Genomic DNA, 24,861 nt, shown 5'->3' with positions numbered 1-24,861 from the left:
TTTTTCATCTCTGTAGTTTCGGGATGCCTCTACATTGAGAGAGTTCTTCTTTTTATAAAGAGAATCCGAGAGGATTAGGAAGAGTTGGTTTACAATAGGGATAAGGTTTTTGTATCCAACCTCATCTTTATCCCCTCTCAATTAGATCCCAATTTGAGAGAGAGGCATGCACATAGCTAAAAGGATATCTACTCGGAGATATTCCATGGGAAATCCATGTAGGACCCACCCACTAGGGGCTACCCACAAGTGGGCCTCCAGGGCCCATATCCAACACAAATGGGTTAGGTTGACTCAAAGACTCAGATGAATCTTTACATGACTTGGCTCAATATCTACTAATTAAATAAATAAAATTTTGTTAACTCGTTGATTGTAATCAAACCATGTAATACTCTATTGCATGCGTCTATGGGAGTTTTTGTGCTCTCTTTGCCAGTCTCATGCCTAGATAAAGGAGGGTTGCGTTAGGTTGGCAGCCAGAGTGTGGTTGCATGAAGCATGGAGCATGAAGCAAAGTAGCATATATTCAGGTGAGGAAGCCGGGAAGCGTCTGTTTCAAAATGTTAGTAAGTATAAATGGCTAGGAAGAGGGAGCGAGAGCGTGATTCCGAAGCTTGATTTGAGGTGGGAGTTTGCAATAATTTTCATCACGAATCTGCACAATAGGACATTCCAAAGCCCTTGTTAGAGTGGACTGGCAGAACAGGATTCATGTCTCCAATCCCAATTAATTGGGATAAGTCTTAGATGTTGCTGATGAAATAAATAGCTATTTTAATCAATAAAATAGTCATCTTTGCATAATGTATATACAAGAAAGTAAACATGTTCACGAGCAATGAAGTGCTGGTGGTATATGTATCCTACAATTTGGGAGGTTGCTAGTTCAAATTTCTTTGTAAGTTTATTGTGAAAAAGAATTGTTCTTAGGCTAGTGACTTGGTTTGGGACATTGTGAGTTAATGGGTCGACTCAAAGAGTTACACTGAATCACATTTGAAATCAAATTCCCCACTGACTTCGCTTGCAATCTCGTCAAGTCGAGTCAATTCTATCGAGTTTCAAGATGATTCATTGAGTTCTATAACTGTGGCAGAAATAAAAACTTTAGTCTCCTCAGCATTCAGATTGATGGTGTCTCCAAACTGCAATTAGTTACTTTCAAGTTAGACTTGAAAGGAACACAATTGGAATTTGAGGGTACTGTAACGCCCCGGTTTTCAGGACCCGAGCATATGACCCGTTTCCCAAAAACCTAAGTGTTAACCTTAAAGGATGGTCAAATTCGAGTGTACATTTTTTTTTCCTTCATCAGAGTAAGCAAATGAGCGTAGTGTGGACAAATCGACATAAAGGAAAATTTCATTATCATTCAAATTTACAAGAAACTGCCCATAATGACTTATACAAACCAATGTCTCTGAATTTAACAAGTACAAGATTTACAAGAATTTAATACATGGAGAATAGTGGAAAGCATATATATATAAGCCGCAAGATCACGCAGCTCCTCCAGGTAAATACAGCCATGCATCCCTGGCAATCGTACCTTGCTCCTTATCAAGTCTGAACATACATATCACTAAAGCCACCTGTACTACCTGTATGGTTGTATATTTGATGGATGAGTGGCCAACTCAGTGTGAATTTCCCTCAAGATTACACACCGCCGCATTAGGTAAGAAATAGTATAAAACATCCAGACAACCAAAACAGAGTAAATGCAGTCTTATTAGGTGCATGGATGCATGAATGCAATCATCGACCCAGGTAAATTATCCGGACGGTCGGAGCCCCAGGAAAAACATCCAGACGGGCAATGGGGTCGTCACCCAAAGATGTGAGTGGTCATCAGCGCAACACGCAGCGTAATCGTATGGGCATGAGTGATCCAAGTCATCATCGTAAATCGATCGGCTGGTCATTAGCGCAACTCGCAGCGTAATCGCATGGGCATAATGATCCAAGCCATCGTAGTATGCCATGCATGCATGATTAGCCAAGTCATTATTAGTCCATTTAGAACCAGCCAATTTAGATAAGCTCAAAGGTCACTACGAGGAGCACATGGCCCAGCGTAGGCCGACAGCTCGGGCATAGTGTCCCATTACCACCATCCCCGGCTCATGAGGCTACCATCTTAGGATGTTTGATGGAAACCCGTCGACTAGTGGCCAATCATATTATAATATATGGGGCTTACCATCGCGTGGTTGCACGGTATAAAACATTGAAACCATATAGAAAAAATACTAGAACAAAGCCACATAGGGCGATATCAAACAAGCCACATACGGCGATTATCAAAATAGGCCTCATAGGGCGAGTATCAAAACCATGCGATAAAAGACCATCCTTAAAAACTATTGGACTCAACAACCCTGGATGGTAGGCCCACATTAATGATCCATTTAGACTATCACTCAATAACCACTAAGTCGAAGGTCCATTTTAATCACAACCAGTTGAGTTACATCCCAAGTATGAGTGTACATTTATAGGTGGGGGTTTCCCACTAATGTACCAGTTTAAAGTCCATAAGCAATACACAAATAATTCACAAGCATGAACAAATATACAGAATGAACATTAAGCAGGCAATATAGCAATTCAATTTCCACCAGCTAACACATGTGATTATAAGAGAGAGATATCAATTATAATTTTTAATAAAAACTATAACTTAAGCTAATGAGAAGATGGAAAGCTCAAGGGGAAGAATCATCACCTTATACTTTGAATCGCCTTCTAGTGTCGCTAAATAATTGCACCCTTAGAATCGTATCCTATCATAAATCATGAACTTATATAATTAGATCCAAGTTCTACGCAATACTTAGGTTTAAGATCATGACCTAGGGTTTGAATTATTTACCATAGGGTTCTTAATGTAAAATTTAGATTTTTATCTTAGGCTTTAACCTTAAATTTAGATTCTAGGATTTGAACTCTACTTAGTGTATTAATTAGAATTAAATTTTAATAATTACAAGATTATTATTAGTGTTAGTGTTATAATTTATATCAGCTAATATGTTAATAATGATAGTTCATAAGTCTATATTTAAATATGGCGTCATTAAGTTCTACACGTAGATCTAAACCTAACACACCATCTACGTTTAAAGTATTGACCTAGTCTAAGATTTTATTCTAGAGTTTAGGTCTAGGCTAAATTTTTAGGTTTTGTTTATAGGATTTGAACTTTTATCTTGTATGGTCATGGATGATATTATCAAAGGGAATAATAAGATTAATCAAATAAATTGGTTATTAATTTAACAAATATTAACCATGGCTACTATTATATTAAATTACCTAACAACAACCCACGGTGGATCATATTGCTAATAATTCCAAAACAAATAGTAATATTGACAATATCCTTAACATTTAGCCAATGAGGCACTAATAGTCATCCTGATGAGAATAAATAGCGTGCTCTAAAGTTAATAATAATATTTTAAGAATGACAAGGTGAAATATTAACATTTTAATAATGAAGATTTTTATATGAATCAACTATTACCCATATGAATAATCTTCTAATGGTGAATCGTATTTAAAAAAAAATGGTAATAACAATAGCAATGATAATTAAAATAACTTATAACTGGACAGAAAGATGTGGGCTCACCTAGTCGACTCAGTTCGAGTCGAGTTGACTCGGCTCAACAAGCACTCTTCTCCCTTTTCTTCCTTCCATTTCTTTTCTTCCTTTTCTTTTCTTCAACTCCCACGTCTGGGAATGACCAGCAAGGAGCTGGACTGGACCAGGCCTTATGACTCACAGCCCAGTCGACTCGCCAGTGAGTGCCACGAAGAGGACAACCTTCCTCTCCTTCTTCTTCTTCCCTTTCTTCTCCTCTACTTTCTTTCTTTCCTCATTTTCCATCTGCTGGAAATCCAGAAACGTCTGGACTGGACCAGACTCACGCCCAACACGGACCGCTCGACTCAGCAGCGAGTGCAACGGCTGCACTCACTCCCTATCATTTCTCTTCCTTTCTCACTCTCTTCTTTTTTTTTTCTCTCTTTCTTCTTCTCCTCCTCCTTGCTGCTGGAGGTACCCAGCCATGACCGGACCGAGTCCTAGTCCAGACAGCGACTCAATGGGTCGAGTTGAGATGGTGCGGTGCAACAGCCGCACCACTCCATCTTCCTCTTTCTCCTTTCTTCCATCTTCTCTCTCTCTCTCTCTCTCTCTCTCTTCCAGTCAGAAATGTCCCATTGAGGACGCCAATCCGGCCAGATTCGACTCGGTTTGGGTTGCCGGGTGCGGTGGATCGATGAGGAAGAAGATGACGCCATTAATGGCGGATCTCGAATGGAGGCTTCTTCCTCTGATCTGACGGCATGGGATGGTTCATATGAACCCTAGGGAGCTTATAGATAAGCTCATTTGAAGCTTTAGAATGATTTGGGTGGTGGGTTCGCTGGTGGAAGGGAAACGGCCAGTTTTTGGGTTGTGGCTGCGAAAATGGAGGATGAGTTACTGTTCCTCGATCCGCACGCCTTATACGCTTGCCCTAATCCCTCCTAAACCGTCGGATCAGTAGCGAGTGGCCAGGATCTCCTCTGGCTGAAACCGCCTCCAAAACAGTGGGCGGAATGGAGACCGGTCGTGGTTTTGAGCCCTAAACTGCTGTTGGAATGAACGGCTGAGATGTCGCTAGGATGGAGGGTTGAGATGGCGTAGGAGCAGCTCACGCGGATCGCTGAGCTGGCTGGGAGAGCAGTTTCCTCTATTGGAAATGGTGTGCTTGCAGGACCGGATTGCAGCTAGGATCGTGTGTTCGCACGTGCATGAAAATTAGTTTTGACAGTTGGATTTTGGTCAGGGATGAAGGACGTACATGATGGACGGCTCGGATTATCAAGATGGGCCATGAAGGTGGGCCACTGATCAAGGAAAATGGGTGCCCGACCGTCCGCTGACGAGCAGTAGAAGGGAGAGAAAATCTCTCTTTTTGGAGAGATTTCGGGCCAGCGCCAGCTGACCGAGCAAACACGCCTGGTGCACGGCGGGTACGGGTGCACTAGGTGCACTCGGCTGCAACAACCTCGTAGTACCCCATTCTCGAGTCCTAGCGTCCATATGCAATTAGATCCTGGGATCCTACAAGGAGGATTTTTTTTTGTATATACATTTAACTCGTAATAAGCATAACCACAAGATTACCCAATTGACAAAGGCAACATCATCATCACATATCCACTAATATAATCATTTGAGTACAATGCTGAAAGGGAAAATACATATATCGAAATCAAAGCTCCAGAATACAACTGCACGCTCCAAGCTCAACGCTGCTGCAACCTAATAACACCTGCACGCATCTATCGTGCATAAGCTTATAGAAAGCTTAGGAGGTGGTGTAAGTGTGTGCACAAGGTAAGTGCCAAGTATTCAATACAATGTCATTATCATAAAAATTGGAAGTACTGGTAATCCATAAATCGTACAATATCGGAATAAGCAAAGATACTAGCAAGATCATGAATTATCTGAGTAAGCAGAAATACTGACAAGAGCAGGAATTATCAGAGTAAACAGAAATACTCACAAGATCATAGATCATACGATAACAGAGTAAGCGGAAATACGAGCAAGTCCATGAGCCAATCAATATCAGAATACGCATATAACAGCTACGCAAACGAGGAGTCATAAAGAGCCAAATATCAAATGCCGAGAATGCAATGGGGTATATAATTTCTTATTTGTTCACAAATACGTCATCCATATCTAGACCATATAAATGCAGAAGCACAGTAACCCAAGATGTCGTATGTCGCGGATGTAATGCAATATGTGGTGCGAATGGAATGACCATGCTGGAGTGTGAAGTCGGGATGGTAGTGCGTAGTATCACAGGCTATGGGGTCTATCACAAGGGACTTCTATCCAAACCAGTCCCATACCTAAATTTGGATAGTCAGATTCAATGTGGTAAACTCCTGATCTCAGGTTAGTCGCGCGCCCCAACCGAAATCCTGGCCATTGCGAAGGCACACGTAACAACTAGTTGCGCACCACCAGCCTGAGTAGATAGTGAATGAATGAATGCATGAATGAGTATGCAACTCCTGCTCACTAAATCCACATATCAGTACGGTTCATCTCTGGGATCATCACAGAGGTCTAATACACTCCAAATGGCACTGCCGCTCTCCCAGCCGCACAGTCCAAGTGAGCATAAGAAACCTCACTATCCGCCTTGCCAATAGTCTGCCAATATCTATCCGGCATGTCAATAGCGGACCCATTCACGAGCTGGTCAAACTCAGCTTAATAATTCCCCCTACCCTTGGGCGAGTAAGGCCACACCCCCTCCCAACCCACCACGACATAGTGGGAGATGCGGCCTCCTGGTATTTGGCACTCGGGCACTCATGTATCCACTCAGTGTCGATATTGGGGCGTCTCCTGGCCACGGAGGTTTAGGGATTTTCACCCAGGGACATCTATGGCGCCCGTATGCTAGAACCAAACATTTCCGGTGTCCTATTTGGCCATCCACGATATGCCTGTGGAGGCTACGACCCTGATGTCGCTAGGGCGTATAGTAATCATAATGCGAGATGCATGAGTCATACAATCCAGTCATGCATCAGTCCTGCACATACCGTGTGCTCATGTGAGATAACCTCCACCTACCAGGGAGTCTCATAACAACATGCTCAATGACATATGCAATGATCAACCACCTCTCACAACAAACATGCAGATGATGCGTATGGGCATGTATCATGATGCTATGTTTGTCACATACTCATAACCGGTATCCACAACCAGCATCGATAATCGACCTCGACCATGTGGACACTTAACCAACATTGCCCCCAAGGAATGGCCTACATAGAGTCAAACATATAATGGGCCCACGGCCTCACACAAGGGCCTAATATACAACACAATGAGTCTTACTCAAAGGCCACATATACACAACAGGTGGACCCTGCTCATGGGTCTAATACATATCACAATGGGCCTTGCCCATGGGCCATGAATACATCACAATGGGCCTTGCCCATAGGCCTCAAACACGGGACATGTGGGCCCTACACATGGGTCTTGAATTCATTAAATGGACCATGCATCATAGGCTTAATACATATCACAATGGCCCTCAACTACGGGTCACATATACATCATGCAGGTCTCGACAATCGGCCATGGCAATCGAATTCGATACTCGAGAATCGGCCTCGAAATCGAACCAATACAATCGACCTCGACAAATCACGATAATCTACATCGATAATTAGAACCGACAATCAGCAATCAACACCGACGACCGGTCACATAGACAAGGCTGGGTCCATAGATGAACATCCGATCAATCATAATATAAAGATCGCCCTCGACCATGGTTTTATCAAATCCGGTAGCATGGAGCCATCCGTCCATGGTAAATGGGGCCCACTTATTTGGGTTAACCCACTAAGAGAATGATGAGAATGGGCATAATAAGGCCTAAGGAAGGGTCACAAGGTGGACATCAAACCATCACTGCCCAGCAATGTGGACATTTAACCAACATTGCTCCCTAGGAGTGGTCCACATTGAGTCAAACATAAGATGGGCCCATATATCCAACTAGTGGGCCTCAAATAGTCATCACAGGTGGGCCTTACACATACCACGTGGACCTACACATCACGGTGGGTCGATACATTGGGCCGCACGCCACACCAATGGGCCTCAATTCAAAAAGTGGGCCGCATCAATGAGCCAGTATTACATCTCGATGGGCCTCATCACAAGAGTAGGAATATTTCACAATGGCCTCACTAAATGGGTCGGAAACACATCTCAATGGGCCACGACGTATGGGCCGAGTATATATCACAATGGGCCACGACCCATGGGCCGCAACCCGTGGGCCTCAAATACAAGTGGGCCACATTAATGGGGCCCATATATAAACCTCAGGTGGGCTCTGCTCATGGGCTTCAAATACATAATATGTGGGCCCTACCCATGGGTCTTATACGCATCAAATGGGTCACGCGTCATGGGCCCAATACATGTCACAATAGGCCTTGCATCATGGGCCGCACTAATGGGCCTCGTACACATCAAGTGGGTTGTATCAAATAGGCAGCACTAATGGGCCTCGACCCTTGAGCCCTGATATATATCATAATGGGGTGCCTACCCTGGATGGCGTGGATAAAAATACATCAAAGTGGGCTTGACAAATGGGCCACAACATACATCAAAGTAGGCCTCATAACATGGTCATACATACATCAAATGGGCCACACCAATGGGCCCCATATATATCAAATGGGCCACACTCAAATATAAGTGGTGATAATGATTTTCACTACTAAAATTTTCAAGGCCCGCCATAACATTTATTTCCCATCTAATCTAATCATAAGGTCTCAAGATTTCAAAGATAGCCGTTCAATCCTCACCGTGCACTATGGTCCACTTGATAAATAAATCTGTATTATTTTCATCCTAAACCTTAAAATCATTTTTCCAAAAATGGTTGGACGGTTGGATGAAACACATGCATCGTGGTGCGTCCCATTGGGATGGAAGGCATAGATAAGTCACATATCCCGCTATGGAGGTCCACAATTGTGGACACAACACATGCATAAATGGGTCTTAAGTAAGACCCACCAAAATGTTTATTTTCCACCCATCCTAGGGCCCAACATCTGTCCATCCAAACGGGGCCAACATGATGTTTATTTTCCATCCAAACTAATGTGGTGATAGGGTCACATGGGCATAGGGCCCGCTATAATATTTATTTGCATCCAACCTGAGCTGTAATATTTATTTGCATTCAACCTCCCCCGTAATATTTATTTGCATCCAACTTTAATAAGGTCATATAGACTGGGGCCCACTACAATATTTATTTATTTATTTATTATTATTATTATTATTATTATTATTTTAACCTGTTGATAGGGTCACACGACATTGGACCCACTACAACATTTACTTGCATCCAATCTGTTGATAAAGTCACATGGGCCAAGGGCCCACCGCAATGTTTACTTGCCATACAACCTCTTTATAAAGTCACGTGGACTAAGCCACTGTAATATTTATTTGCCCACCAAACTTTTGGTACGATTATGTGATCTTGGGGTCCACCATGATGTAGTTCACAAATCCAACCCATTCATTGTGTGTGTCCCACCAATTTAAGGGTCCAAACCGAGTTTCAGGTGGATCCAAGCTGCATGTGGACCCCAACAGTTGATTCCATGTGGCTTGACATACCACCGCATGAAAGATGATGGTGTGGGCCATACGAGAACGTTTTATAACTGATTTTTAGAACCAACGTATCAAATAAAGGGACCTATCAAATGAATGGCGTGGATGTAGAACATACATCATGGTAGGGTCCACCATTGGGGCCAATGGGATCCTCCCTACTTAACGTTGGACGTCCAGAGAGTCTGGACGTCAATGTACATGCATGCATATATATTTATATATTTTTTTTAATCCTAGGTGGGACCCACATTAACCAGATCTACTCCGTCCATTATATCTGTCCCATAAAGTTAGGGGTCCAAACCAAGTTTCAATCACATCCAAAACTCAAGGAGGCCCCACCAGATGATTTTATATTTTTAGGCATGTTATCACATGATTTTAGATGGTATGGCCCACCTGAGTTCCGTATATAGCTAATTTTTGGGATGGACGGCTGGTCCATGGGGACCCATCAAATGCACGGTTTCGATGTTCAAAATGCATCACGTGGGGCCCACGGCTGGAGCCGTGAGGTCCAGCCAAGCCGTCCGCCCGCCCATGCAGTCTTCTGACAGCAGCAGCGTTGCTGCCTTATGTTTTTTTTTCTCTAAATCCAATTTTTCTAGGGAATTTCTTAGGTGGGGCCCTCATCAGGAAAATCTATCCTGACCATTGCATCTCACGGCTCAATATTGACCAAACAAGACCAATATTGAGTATTTTTCAGCATGTAGAATCGTTGGGTGAGTTTTCAACGATAAAAATTTCCATTTCCTACAGTATGGCCCGCTTGATTGTCAGATTAGCCTCATCTTTTGGCTCAACGCCTAAAATGAGATGAGAAGTGAAATGGACGGCGTGGATTTTATACATACATCAAGGTGGGGCCTGCATGAGCAGCCCACCTCCAAATACTATTCTTCTTCCTCTCCTTTGCTTATTAGTACACCACCATTTCAGTGCACGCACACCACTTTAGCCACTCTCTGTCCAGCGTCCCTTGGACGTTGGACAGCATAGGTATAACACAATCATCATAGTGGGTCCTACGTGTAGGTGGTCCACGTGTCACCAAGGTGGGTCCCACATGAACGTGGCCCACCATATTTAAATCAACTTGATATTTGTGTGTTTCCATCACTATAAAGTAGGGTCCACATGACTTGTACGGTTGGGATAAAACATACCTCAAGATGGGATTCATCCAAGTGGGCCACACATCACAAAAAAATGAGAGGAAAAGAAAGGAGCACCCACCTCGAAATCTCTTCTTCCTTCTTCCGCCAATGCATGATAGAGCCCCAAAGAAACAATTTCAATGGCGGAGATGATCATTGGATGGTGGAGATGGGAGATAGGGAGGTGGGCCACACTAGCTCTCTCATGGGAGCCATGGACGTGGGTTGCTCCATGGAGGGATTGCTTGGAATGGAGAGAAGTGAAAGAGAGAAATGATGTAAGGGAGTGATGGGAGAGAGGGATGGTGAGGTAATGGGAATTAATGAGTTGACTTATGGGGAAAAGGGAAGGTAAGGTGGTATGGTAGGGTGATGTCACCCCTAGGGTGACATCATAGTAATTAATGTTTTTAGGGAAGTACAACAATAGGGATAGGTGGGTCCCACAATCAAGCGATCAACGGCCTAGATAATGCACGGGCCGGATCTTATAATCTGAGCATCGTATTGACGCACAAGACGCATCGTCGGAACCGCGGCGACGGCACGATCAAAATGACATAGGTCTCATTTTGAGTCGGCTCGGGTTTACAGGATGTGACTCAAGAGCATGCGCCAATGCTATCTACTCGTCCCGGGTCGCCGAAACTCGACTAGAGGGAACCGTAGAAGTTTATGGAATGGTACAGGCTAGGTTACGGGTCTTACACACTAGGTGCACTCGCACCCCGTGTGGTGTACATCATGACGTTTGTGACTAATCCACACCGTCCATTCATCTTGGAAGGCCCCAATATGGACTTTGACTGAAGATCAGGTGGAGTTAAGGCCTAAGTGGGGCCCAATAGAGGGATTTGGTGTTCTGGTTCCTAATCCCCGTCAACCTGACGGTCGGATCGCCATCATGCTTGTCCTACGGGTTTCCTAAGGGTCTCAGGTCGAGTTTAAATGAGAATCCTACGTAACCTAGTGGTTAAATGCCTTGATCAGGACGGTTAAGCATCGTTTTTAATGAAATTCTAATGTGAGAGGATTTTGGTAATTTAATGATTAAAATCTCATACATATAAATAAATTTTTTAATGTTATTGCACTACTGTATACATGCTATTGATCACGTTAATTTATAACATTCTATTATAAGTAAACATACATATAAATGAATTGAGAATCAATTTAAAATCATGTTTGCACTCAGTAATATTGTTATACAATTTTCCTAAAAATATCTGATAACTTTTGTATACGTATTTATAAAGATATTTAATACTATATTTATATTTATAATTCCATTATACATTGTAAAACTATTGTAATGTAATATTACTTTCATAATATTTTATTTACATTAAATATATACATATCAATACATTTTCATACACTTCTATATGATAAGTAATTTATCAAGATACATCTAAAATTTCCCTGATCTATGTTTGTGTAAAATATAATAAATAAATATACTTATTAAATATCATTGGAGCGCCAATGGACAAATGGGTTATCGTATGGATGGGAATTGTTTTAACGATTAGATTTAAACTAGGATGCACGTAAATGTTTACATAAGCCTAGCTTATCTTTATACTAAGTTTGGTTATATGGTAACACCCGAGTACTGAAAAGTACGGGGTGTTACAGGTACTTCCTTATTATGAATGCTAGGAAACATATTAATTTTTGTTATTTCCTCTTGATTAAACTCGACTATTGAAAATCCAATCAAGTTGTGCATCCAAACATTCCAAACACGGCACAACATGCATACCTTCCTAGCCATTAGCTTTCGTACATTACTTACATAGAGTTTCAGGTCTTTTTTCTCTTGCTCTGAAGGGTAGTAGATGGGTAGGTAGATCACCTCCATATAATTTACAAATTGACAAAGAAGCAAAATTACATGGCGGACCTGCAAATATGTATAAATATTGGACCTTGTAGATAGTTGAACAAAGACGAGGGAATCAGACATAGTTTTGGAAGATAGAGAATTTGGTGCTTAACACAAATGTTGAAGCTAGTCATCAAGCACTCAATTCCATGCACGTGGCGTGAATGTAAGAAATCCAGACTGTTCATCCATGGGCCCTTCTATAGACAACTTTTGAGGATTGCGATTGGGCAGGTAAGAACGGCATGACCATGGTCAACATTTAATGGAAAAAAGTGCCTTACATGTTGGCTAGCATCATCTGACTGGTGGGTCCAATAAAATAAATGGCATACATCTCATACACGAACACTGTGTGCATAGAGATTGATTTGCTTTAGCACTGGACTTTCCCCCTTCAAATACGTATCTTTTCTTTCAAGGATAGATTTCAATACAATCTTTAAAGCCTCTGGTGAGGAAACTCATTAAGCGATGGACTCGCAAGCTTCCAAGAAACTTCAGAAGCCATGCAGATTGAGTAATGAAAGATAAGCTTCATTATCCCAGTCTTTCACACCTAAATGTAAAATCTTGTTGAAGCTATAAATAAAGCAAGAGCTTCTCACCGCAGATATAGTGTCCCATGCCGGACTAAATCTTTCGTAAGGATATCTCAGGATCATTGGAAGGACTGGCGTTTTGGATAGAAAAGCACCTGTCTTAAACGGAAGGAGGAAATCTCCATATGTAGTTGTGCCCTCTGCATTTGGAAATAGAAATAATCAACCATGGTCCACAATGATGCAAAGAAGCACACTGACGTTCAATTCGCTTCACTTCACGATCATTTCCATGCATTTCACGGTCAATTCCAACGATTTCGTTTAGATTCACGGTCATTTCGATGCACTTCACGATCAATTCCCTTCACTTCACGGTCATTTCCATGCATTTGATAGTCAATCCCGGCGATTCCGTTTCCAAGTTTTATCGGGTTGGTGTTTGTATGGCCCAACCCCAAGACCAAACCCGATACATCCTGCCCAAGCCCAACCCAATGTCGGGTGGGTCACAGGTTGGTCAGGTTGAACCCGCCCAACTTTCAGCCCTAAAATCATATATGGTACGTTAAGTAACTAATTTTGGTTTAGAAGATATTCTTGTTATATGAATAAAGAAAGAAATGAAAAAAGGAGACAAATTTTTTTTATATGCTTATATATACATATTTATATAAATATGTGTTAGGGAAAAATATAGGTAGAATAAAATTCTAAATGTAAAAAAATAAAAAAATAAAAAAATAAAAAAGAAAAAGAAAAGTACATACGGCTATAGCTATGGTTATAATCCGTAGCCATAGCCTTTTGTTTGAATTGGGGATTGATCGCGGATTTCGCGATTCATCCCCAAATCCTACAGCGAGCTGCGGTGGAATAGCAGAATCCGTGATTCATCGCCGATTCTGTTCTTTTTTTTTTATGGGAAATTTTTGTTGCTTCTATGGGCCCCACCATGAGGTCTGTGTTATATCAAAACCATCCCTTTGGCGAGCTCATATTAAGGCTTGAGATGAAAAATAAGACAGATCTAACTATCGAGTAGACCACACTGTAAAAGGCAGTGGGGAATTAAACGTCTACCATTGAAACCCTTTTAGGGGTTACAGAAGTTTTGGATCATTATGAAATCTGTTTTTCCTCTTCATCCAGGCCTTTGTGACCTTATGAATAGATTGGATGGAAAATAAATGTTATGGTGGGCCCTACAAAATTTTTAACGGTGAAAAACAATTTCCCTGCGGCTCTTTGTGGTGTGCTCCAGTTGATCTTTGGATATGATTTTTTTTTTTTGGATAATGCTCCGAAATGATCTCGAAATATGGATGAACGCTGTGGATATAATAAATATATAGCTGTGGGGCCATGTAACTTTGATCTCTTTTAAGCCGTTCGTACTACTCTCAGTTGGAGGAGCGTCAGCGCTCCTCCTCGTAGCGAAAAGGAGGGGTAGTTTCGTCCTCAAAGTCGCTGTCCGCACGTGCTAGTTGAAGTTGGTAACTTAAGTTTGTATTCCTTCATAAAAACCGCTGGATAAAAGGTTTTGTCTACAGCGGTCATTTTCTCCGGAAATTTCGCGTGGATTTACTTCAGTCCCTTGATGCTCTGGCAGAACGTGTTACTCCATACGCACGCACATACAAGCGAACCGCCAAGATTTTGGCCCCCCACCGTAGATGGGGCATAGCCCCAAAATAAGATTGAATAGACGATCTTGGTCTCAGATTAGTGGAAAATTTTCTCTTAAATCTTGACCGTTGGATACTTCCAATTTTAACTGTCAAATGGAAGCCCATAAATCAGCCAGTTATTTCGGTGGATTTTTTTTTTTTTTTTTTCTGGTTATCCCGTGTAGACAGAAGAAACCAATGATTTGGACGGTTTGATTTTAGATACATGTATAGCACGTGTACAATTTCTATGAGCACGCGCACGGATGTCCAAGTCTTCCTCATACGCCATCGCGGAGTTATTAGGTACTCTGGCAGAGTATGGTGGTTGATGCGCGTGTACTTAAAACGCTGATTATTGCATACATGCAACTTACAATTAAACGGTAAAAATCATGGGACCCAATGTATATAGGTCATATACCCAAAGTCAGATTGATTGAGCCCTGGAAACAGCTGATCAAGCAAGCGAATACCTTTTTATCTGAACTGGACTGTTGGTTACTCTTCATCTCGCTGTAGAGTAGATGTCCACCAAAGAGCCCGTTGGGGCGATTTGGACAGTTCAATTGGATGGATATACACGTGAACCTTTTGTAGAATTTTCTGAATACATGCGTATGAATTATCACAGTATCAGAGTATCGAAAATTTTATAAGGAGGAATTAATCATCAGAATTTTGACATTAGGAGAACATGTAAAATTTGGAGTGTTTCAAATATTCTTAGATTAGTAATCTAATACATCTAAAAAAAAATGTTTTTGGACCAAATTTTTATTGTCCTTGAATTAACATTGGTATGGATTTTGAGTTTAAAAAAAGTTATATAATATTCAATCTTGGATAAGGTGCATTGATGTGATTGATTATTGAGCATATTGGAACTTATATCTAATTTGTTCATTTTCTTCTTAGTTTTCTATTTACATGTGAAGATGTTAACTTCTTGCTGACATAATTTTTATACGGCTCACAAAACTTGATAACTTATAACGGTGTAAGTTCGATACGAATTATTTTCTTGTGATGTTGTCAATATGACAGGTGTGTGTTGATCATTCTTCCGATTATGACATTTCATGAAATTCTGAGGTTAATGAATGGAGTGGATTCTATACATATGTGATGGTAGAACCCACAAACGGTGTACAAATGCCCTTAGAAAGGGCCGCGCGTTATCTTTTTATACTTTATACATAAGTCATTCTTCTTTCTTGGAAAAGTGAATATTGTGGGATCCATTACCACATTCCATACGTCATTTCTCTCATCCGAAAATTCTTCTTTAAACTCATTTATTTCTCTTCACTATTTCTCTCATCCGGCATCTATCTTGCATTCTTCAACGTTCATCCCAAAATTTCTCTTTGTTGAAAATTCGTTCACTCCCACTACCATGATCATGTAGTTCTCTGGTATCCCTACTATTGTAGTAAACTACAATATTAGTTATTTGTCAAGATAAATAAAACATTAAATTATTACCGATGTTGTTTTTTTTTTAAGGATTAGGTTGTGATATGTTTTGGCATTGTATTAAGATTGAAGTAGAGAAGCGATAACAGTGTAAAATGTCATTTAATAAGGGTTATTGTTATCATCGAATAAGGGTTGATGTTATCATCCATTAAGGGTCAAGCTTGACTGTAAAAAATTGAATGGTCGAACTTGATAATAAAAAAAAATCAAGTGGTCAAGATTGGGTGGTGTGAACGGTCGAAGTTGACAACCTCGACCCTTAACATTTGACAACCATGACTTTTAATGGTTGATAACCATAACCCTTAATATTTTACAACCACGAACCTTAACAACTAACAACCTCGACCCATAGTGGATGACAACCACGGCTCTTTATGTTGTTTTGTTCACCTCGACCCTTAACAGACGAAAACTTAAACCCTTCATCTATGACAATCTCGACCCTTCATCTTTGATAGTTTATACCCATCCATTTTTATTTCAGGTTAACACATATTAGAAGATTATGACTCTCTGATCTATCCTAATCTATTATAATGAGAAGGGTGTATACGAGAAGGGGACTTTCTTATACGTGGGTGGGGACTCAAAAGAGGTTGTTGTGAAGGATGATATTATGTATCAGGAGCTCAAAGATAAAATGTATTAGATTACGAAGACAACATCGGATGAATTTGATTTGAGAATAAAGGTTGTGCATGGTGAGACAATTCGTGAATCACTCCCTCCACACACAATCAAAGACAATGAAGATCTCGAGACATATATGCACTTTTGTGGAAAGAGTCCACCTACTTAGATACTACTGTATATAGAGAAAGTGACATGTAGAACTCTTGTTCAAAAAATGAGCGCATACTCTATATTACATTCAAACATATGGTCCACTAATATGCAACATTTAAGCAGTGATTGATGACTCGACAACTGTGATATACCTGACACTTCAAGGAATGATACATGTTATGATGACTACTCGACGATTGCGATATACCATCATTTTGGTTACTGGGTAACAGGCACGATATTGATGTTTCTGACCCTTAAACCAATGATCAACATCAAAATGAAAGAGTTGCTCCCTCTTTTTAGTTTAATTCGCAAGCTATAAACTTAAATTTATGCCTACTGGTCAATGAAGAATATGGAGATATTCTCGAATCATCAACTCATCCAATACAATTTTCACTGGATACTTTCATTTCTCCATCTAATATCATTCCACTTGATATACGTATATCCGATGTAGCTTTTATTAATGCAGATCATCAAGGATTTTCAGAAATGGTGGAAGAACCCAATGAAATATTTGTTGGATAAATGTTTAAGGACAAAGGTCGATTATAAATTTTTTTTAGCAAGTATGCGATGCGTCACAAAATTCAATATAAAGTCATTTAATCAAACAAGCAGAGATATACAATTAAGTATATTATGAAAAGTTGTAGTTAAAGGATGCATGCATTGATAGTGGACGGTGTGTGGATGTTTAAAATAAAGATATACAACTCCAAGCACACATATAGCATGTCGTTTGAGGCGATATGCCAGTGTGAGGCAACTGTTAAAGAGAGTAGACATGATACAGTAATTTCAAAGAGAAATTGAAGAGATCATCGCCAAGCTACTAACCTGATAAATAGTGAATGTGGCATTAGTGGCATAAGTTTGGGATTGACCTACATGCCAAAAGAAATTCAACATCTAATAAATGGGACATTTGATGTTAAAATCAACTATAAGAAAGCATAAAAAGGTAAGGAGATCGTAAGAAAAGAAGTCATGAAATTTTATGGGGGAGTCTTATAATAATCTTCCAGCGTATCTTCATGAGTTGAAAAAGTCATATTTAGCGCTTGTAGCGAATTTACAGGTAAATGAAAAAATAGGCAGTTTTGAAAGATGCTTCATCGCAGTTGGACGATGCATTTAAAGCTTCCAACTGCATGTTCAAAGGGTTCCATGTGTTGATGCAATGCATTTGACAGAAAAGTACAATGATGTTCTCCTCTTAGCTACGACACTTGATGAAAGTAATCACGTCCTCCCAGTAGCATATAAGATCAAATAATTGAAGAACGATAATAGTTGAATATGCCTTCACAATTTATACAAAGCAATTGAGATCCTTTCAAGACTTGTTATTATTTCAGCTTGTCACAAATGGTTGGTTAGTGAAGTTCCTATCATCTTCCCTAATACAATACATGGATATTGTGCGCATCATATTTTGAAAAATATGAAAAATGTGAGTTCGGATAATTTAGTAAATGATTACTTTTAGGGTGTTGTTAAGACATACAAGATATCTACTTTTTGTGATATGATGCAATGCATTCAAATGACAAACTCCGTCACATATAAGTTTGGTATAGTTTCCTCTCCCAAACCGTCAATGTATTTCATCTCATTTCTTAATTGTTGAACATCTTTCCCAATATTCTGAAATCTGTTGTCAAAATTCTTTAGAGCGAATCTTCTTTTCTTATTTTGAATGAATACTTTTGTCGCATTCCTTGATGGAGGCATACAATTCTGCTTTTAGTTTCATTGCCTCACTTCTTTTTCCTCTCACTTCCTCAACTTTTTTCTGTTTCATTTTCCACTCTCTCCCACATCTGCTTCCTTCATCTTCAATTTCTTTTTAACGAACTTCTTTAGCTCATTTTTCACATTTTCTCTCTAACTTCTTTCTAGCAACATATTTTTGGATAACCTTCTCCATCAACTCCTCTATCTTAACTTTCACCTGCAAAGTCTTGTCCTTTGTATAAATCTTATTTTTTAGGGATTAACAACTCCGATCTCTTCTTTCCCTTCTGTCGGTGTAAGCTATGGAGTAATCATCGCCTATATGAGCAATAATGATTTATTATTTATAATCATAATGCATTCTTATAACGCACTAATAATGAATCACACTTACTGACATGGTCTTAAAGACTCTTGAAATTGATTCATATCGGCCTACTTTGAAAGGATTCTAGTTGAGTATTCTAGGAATTCGAATGGAGAATTTTCTTGCAACCCACCCTCTATCACCTGATAGCTTAAAGAAATGCTCGTATGCCCATATCTATTTAAATGATAATATGATGCATTAAATATCGATTAGGACACGTATTGAATATTTAAAAAATAAGAAACAACATGTAAAACACACTCTCATTATAAACAATAATAAGTTACATGTATGGCATATGCGCATCTCCATATGTTGTATGAAGGGGGGTACTCACCATTCTTGCCAACACTGCTAATTACGTTATTATCCCCATCCCTTAAATATTCGTACCCTACACTGCCTCAGGAATAACTATTGAATTGATCTAAGTTATTAACTATTTCAATGTACTTATCTACATAGCTATTCTTCTGTAGAGATGCAACTAATAGATTCTCCATACAAATCAGAAGGGCTAGTTTCATCACATTATCGTCTTGTTTTTTTCCCTCATAGCTAGATATAAGCTTTTTTTTTAAATTATCATTCGTTACACTTCATTCTTTCAAGTAAGTCTCTCTAATTCCTTTTATTTTCTTTTCCCTTTTTGTTTGACTATCTCCAGACTCATTTGCACTAACAAGTCTAAATCTAAGACGAGGGCAAAGTCAAGCTCAGTCAATTTCATGATAGTGCCCTGAACATTGAAAGTTTACACAATGCATTATTTGATCATGGGTCATCCACCCAACCATCGAAAAATTCATAGATGTCCAAAACAACTCTTCTTAAATATCTATTTTCTAGTGGGATTGTTGTCAGAATCATCTAACATGTATTCCTTCAAAAACTAAATATAACACTTTAGAGAGACTGCTACCTTCTCATAGTCTAAGAAGGTGGTCATTCTTAGTTGTTTTCGACCTGCATTCCAATAAGAGTTAAAATTATTATTCACTAAGGGTTAGAGTTAGGCATTCTTGACCCGAGTTGGTGGATCCGACCCGATCCGGCCCAATCAGAACCAAACTGATAGCCTGGATCGGTGCGGATCGAGTAGGATCAACCAGATCCAACCGTCTTTCGGATCGATATCGGATCGTGGTCTATCCGGACCGATCCGACCCGAAACCTGAACCGAATGGATTCTACCCGAACCGATCCTACCCGATCCGGAACGAGCACTTCCTGTATATATAACTTTTAAGTTTTTCACCCTAATACTTTTACCCCTCTTTCTTTCTTACCCTACCCATTGAACGAATTTTTATCCTCTTTCTTTCTACCATACCCATTGAACGATCCTCTATTCTTCTAACCCCACAGCAACAAGTCCGGTCGTCCCTCGATCCTCTCTTCTTCTAACCCTACAGTAACAAGTCTGGCCGTCCCTGATTCGAAGAAGACATGTATTCTTTTTTTGTTTTTTTTTTTGTTTTTAAATTTCTTTTCCCTAAGTCCAGAACCTAACAATTCCAGACCCTAACCTAAGTCAGATAATTAGATCCACTAGGTTGGAAGTTAGAACCATCATGAGGTTCATTTGGTGCAGAAATCAACCCTATCGGCTCCTCAGGTGGACCACATATGAGAACAATGTGTAGCCATTGATAAATAGAAAAATGTAAATGTGGTCCACCTAATGAGTCGATATGGAATATTTACATATAAGGTGATCATTATGTTGGTGCCAACCTATCAGATGGTTTGGATGCTGTACAAACATGAAAGGTTGGAAGTTATCTACTAGCTGTACCGTAACTTACCATTGGACTTAAGACCTGCTATATATATTAATATCTGTCAACCTGTCAGAAATCGGATTGCGTACTGAGTTACACCTGTACGCTTTTATCGTACTGAGTAAACTCAGTTGGGCCCACTGTGAATGTATGTGGTTTATCTACACCGTTCATCAATTTTTCCTACTAATTTTAAGGGTTGATCCCAAATTTGAAGCAATTCCAAAGCTCAAGTGGACCATACCACAAGAAACGGTGTGGAATAATGATTTCCACCGTTGAAACCTTCCTAAGGCTCACAGTAATGTTTATTTGTCATCCAACATGTTCGTAAGATTACAAGAATATGGATGAAGACAAACCACAAACATCAGCTTGATCCAAAACTTCCGTGGCCTCTAAGAAATTTTCAATGGTAGAGGTTCAATCACACCGTTTCCTATGGTGTGGTCCACTTGAGATTTTTATATGCTTTTGATTTGGGCTCAAGTCCTAACATTATCTGTTAATATGAATGAACGGAGTGGATAAAATACATAAATAACGGTGGACCCCACAGAGTTTACTAAGTACGATAAGGGTACTGAGTTACTCAGTACGCAATCTGCTTCCAACCTATCAACAGCTAATCCACGTCCCTCACACCAGCTGCACAGGTGATAGGCTGTTGCCTGTTGTAAATACGTGTCGTGCGAAGACGAGTGCGTATGCGCCTCGAGCTCCGAGTTGTACGAATGGCTCAAATGAGATCAAAGTTACATGGCCCCACCATAACGTTTATTTTCCATCTAACCTTTTAATAATATTAAAAATACATGGGTGAAGTGGAAAAACAAATTTCATATTGATCTGAAACTTCTGTGATATGAAAAAGGATTTCAATGGTAAACGATCAATCCCCCACTATTTTTTGCAGTGTGGTCCAACCGATCTTTAGATCTGTCTTATTTTTTGGCTCAAGCCTTAAAACAAGCTTTGCAAATGGATGGAGGGTTTGGATATAACAGATACCTCATAGTTTGACTAAAAAAACTTACTGACGTCAATACACCACCACCTCAATACACCCCCACCAACCAATCTGCTTCCAGTTAACTGTAACGCCCACTTCTATCTTCCGATTCGAACGTTATTCAACTCGATCCGATACAGATTTTTTGACCGAGTCGGACTCGGTTTGGGTCAGGCTAGCAGTGCGTCGGATCGGATCGAGTTCGGATCCAACCATGCATAATACGGACCGAGTTGAGTTGGACCCGATCCGGTCCGACTTGGTCCGATGCCCAGCTCTACTAAGGGTAGGGGTTGTCATCCATTGAGGGTAGAGGTTGATAATGTGACACTGAGGGTTGAAGTTGTCATCTACTAAGGGTCGAAGTTGACATCCACTTGATTAAGGGTAAAGGTTGTCATCTGCTAAGGTTTGAGATTGTCATCCACTTGGTTAAGGGTCGAGGTTGTCATCCACTAAGGGTTGAGATTGTCATCCACTCAGGGTCGAGGTTGATGTTGACAATGGACATCACGGGTCGTAGTTATCATCCAATAAGGGTCGATATTGTCAATCTTCCGTTCAAGTTGAGGTTGTCACATTGATAATCGACCATTAATGAATGCCAACTTCGACCGTACCAAATATTGACAACCTCGACTATTATTATAAGACAACCTAGACTGTTATTATATATCAACCTCGATCGTACCAAATATTGACTACCTTGACCGTGTTAACTATTGACAATCTCAACTATTATTGTATACCAACCTCGACCGTTCCAAATATTAACAACCTCGACCGTCCTAAATATTGATAACCTCAATTGTTATTGCATGTCAATCTTGACTTTGTTATACCTTAACAACCTTGATATGAAGAAAATGTTGACAACCTTGAGTGTTATTATATGTTATCTTTGACCGTGCCAACTAGTGACAACCTTAATCTGAAGAAAATGTTGACAACCTCGAGTGTTATTATATGTCAACTTTGACTGTACCAAATATTGACAACCTCGACTATACCAACTATTGACAACCCATAATAGCAAATAAAAAGATCAAATATTATTCACATACTTTCGTTTCGGTTTTTGATTGTGAAAGAAGGCGTTTTACAGAAAGTACAAGAAACCAGAGTCGGAAAGATAATGAAGGAGACAATCACGGTGAAATAACAGATCCTAAAAGGGTGGAGGTGGGTCTCAGAAAAGAAACTTCAAAAGGGAGAGGTAGGCTCGAGGTCGGGATTCGAAATGGGGGCCTGTGGTCGTTTTTGACGTTACAAACACCTTTCCGTATATCGTCTCAATGGTCAATCTTCGACTTTTGGTCAAATCGCTCAATTTATTCTCATTAGAATTTTGAAGAAGGTAAATGTCCAGATAATGGTCAAAATCTTCAAATCTGATGGTCCATAAGACAACTAGACAGTAGATATTGTTCCAACAAACCGTTGATCTTTTTTCTCACTATGGGTCGCTGATAGCTTGAAAAAGCGTGAAGTTCACACATTCTTATGAAAATCATAAGCCATGAATATTATCAACGGATTAGATTTACCTTTTGATGGGCCTTGTGATCAAACGGATAGGATCGACCTTTTTTATGGGCACCATGTGAATCGTAATGGTCAAAGCTTTTCACTCACGTAAGTTTTTGTTCTACCTACATACGATTAATCAAGAATATATGGTACAAAGTCAGCTTTGTGGGGCCCACAATAATATTTATATGTCATCTAACTTATTCATAGTATCACGGATACATGGATGAAGGGAAATCATAAATATCATATTTATTGAAAAGGTCTATGGCCCACTTGGTAGTTTTCAACGGTTGTATGCAACTCATAATATTTATTGTGGTGTGGTTCACTTCATCTATAAGTAAGCTTTATTTTTTGAGTTATATATTACGATGAGATCATACAATTGATGAAATGTATAGATTATAAACTTAAATCATAATAGGCTTATAATTAGGTACATTACCATCCATCATAAGACTTACAACCACCCTATTTTCTTCATTCATCGTTATCTTTTATAGTGTACAAGGTTAATTTGATCCAAAAATGATTCCAAGACTTGTTTGATGATTAGTTCAGGAATATTTGAAACATCCTTTCGGTGGTGCCAGTAATGCCAAAATCCCTTAATTATAAGGTCCAGAGATGTCCCCTGACGCTTCAGAACTCGCATGGTATCGGTGCATCTTTCATATACAAGTGGGGACCACTCTCTGCAATCCAAACAGTATATTTGGTGGGACCCACCATGAATTGGAAATACCATGTGATGTGCTGAGTAGAGTTGGGCATTCTTGACCCGATCCGGTGGATCCAACCTAATCAAACCGGAATCGACCCGATCAAAACCGAACTGATGGCCTGGATCAGTGCGGATCGAGTAGGATCAATCAGATCCGACCATCTTTCGGATCGATATCTGATCGTGGTCCATCCGGACCGATCCAACCTGAAACCCAAACCGAATGGATTCTACCCGAACCGATCCTACCCGATCTAGAACGGACACTTCCTGTATATATAACTTTTAAGTTTTTCACCCTAATACTTTTACCCCTCTTTCTTTCTTACCCTACGCATTGAACGAATTTTTACCCTCTTTCTTTCTGACCATACCCATTGAACGATCCTCTCTTCTTTTAACCCCACAACAACAAGTCCGGCCGTCCCTCGATCCTCTCTTCTTCTAACCCCACAGCAACAAGTCCGGCCGTCCCTCGATTCTCTCTTCTTCTAACCCCACAGCAACAAGTCCGGCCGTCCCTGATTCGAAGAAGATAGGTATGCTTTTTTGTTGTTTTTTTTTTTTAAATTTTTTTTTTAAATTTCTTTTCCCTAAGTCCATAACTTAACGATTCTAAACCCTAACCTAAGTCAGATAATCAGATCCACTAGGTTGGAAGTTAGAACCATCATGGGGGTTCATCTGGTGCAGAAATCAACCCTATCGGCTCCTCAGGTGGGCCACACATGAGAACAATGTGTAGCCACTGATAAATAGAAAAATGTAAATGTGGTCCACCTGATGAGTCGATATGGAATATTTACATATAAGGTGATCATCATGTTGGTGCCAACCTATTGGATGGTTTGAATGCTGTACAAACATGAAAGGTTGGAAGTTATCTACTAGCTGTA

At 40.0% G+C, this 24,861-nt stretch overlaps 1 protein-coding gene across 1 annotated transcript in view; it reads right to left on the bottom strand.

The window, feature by feature from the left end:
- Nucleotides 1-239: 239 nt before the first annotated feature.
- The window catches only part of LOC131228887 (lysophospholipid acyltransferase LPEAT1-like), a 64,220-nt gene continuing 39,598 nt past the window's right edge, over nucleotides 240-24,861 (bottom strand). The window contains exons 3-5 of the mRNA XM_058224732.1: nucleotides 12,922-13,055; nucleotides 12,191-12,331; nucleotides 240-658 (exon numbers count right to left, since the gene is read on the bottom strand). Of these exons, the coding sequence (XP_058080715.1) occupies nucleotides 584-658; nucleotides 12,191-12,331; nucleotides 12,922-13,055 (350 nt within the window). The 3' untranslated portion in view covers nucleotides 240-583. The remainder of the gene's footprint in view (nucleotides 659-12,190; nucleotides 12,332-12,921; nucleotides 13,056-24,861) is intronic.

The sequence above is a fragment of the Magnolia sinica genome, chromosome 16 (genome assembly GCF_029962835.1).
Source record: "Magnolia sinica isolate HGM2019 chromosome 16, MsV1, whole genome shotgun sequence".
Classification (NCBI taxonomy): Eukaryota; Viridiplantae; Streptophyta; class Magnoliopsida; order Magnoliales; family Magnoliaceae; genus Magnolia; species Magnolia sinica.
This window is presented reverse-complemented; position numbering and strand designations above follow the sequence as displayed.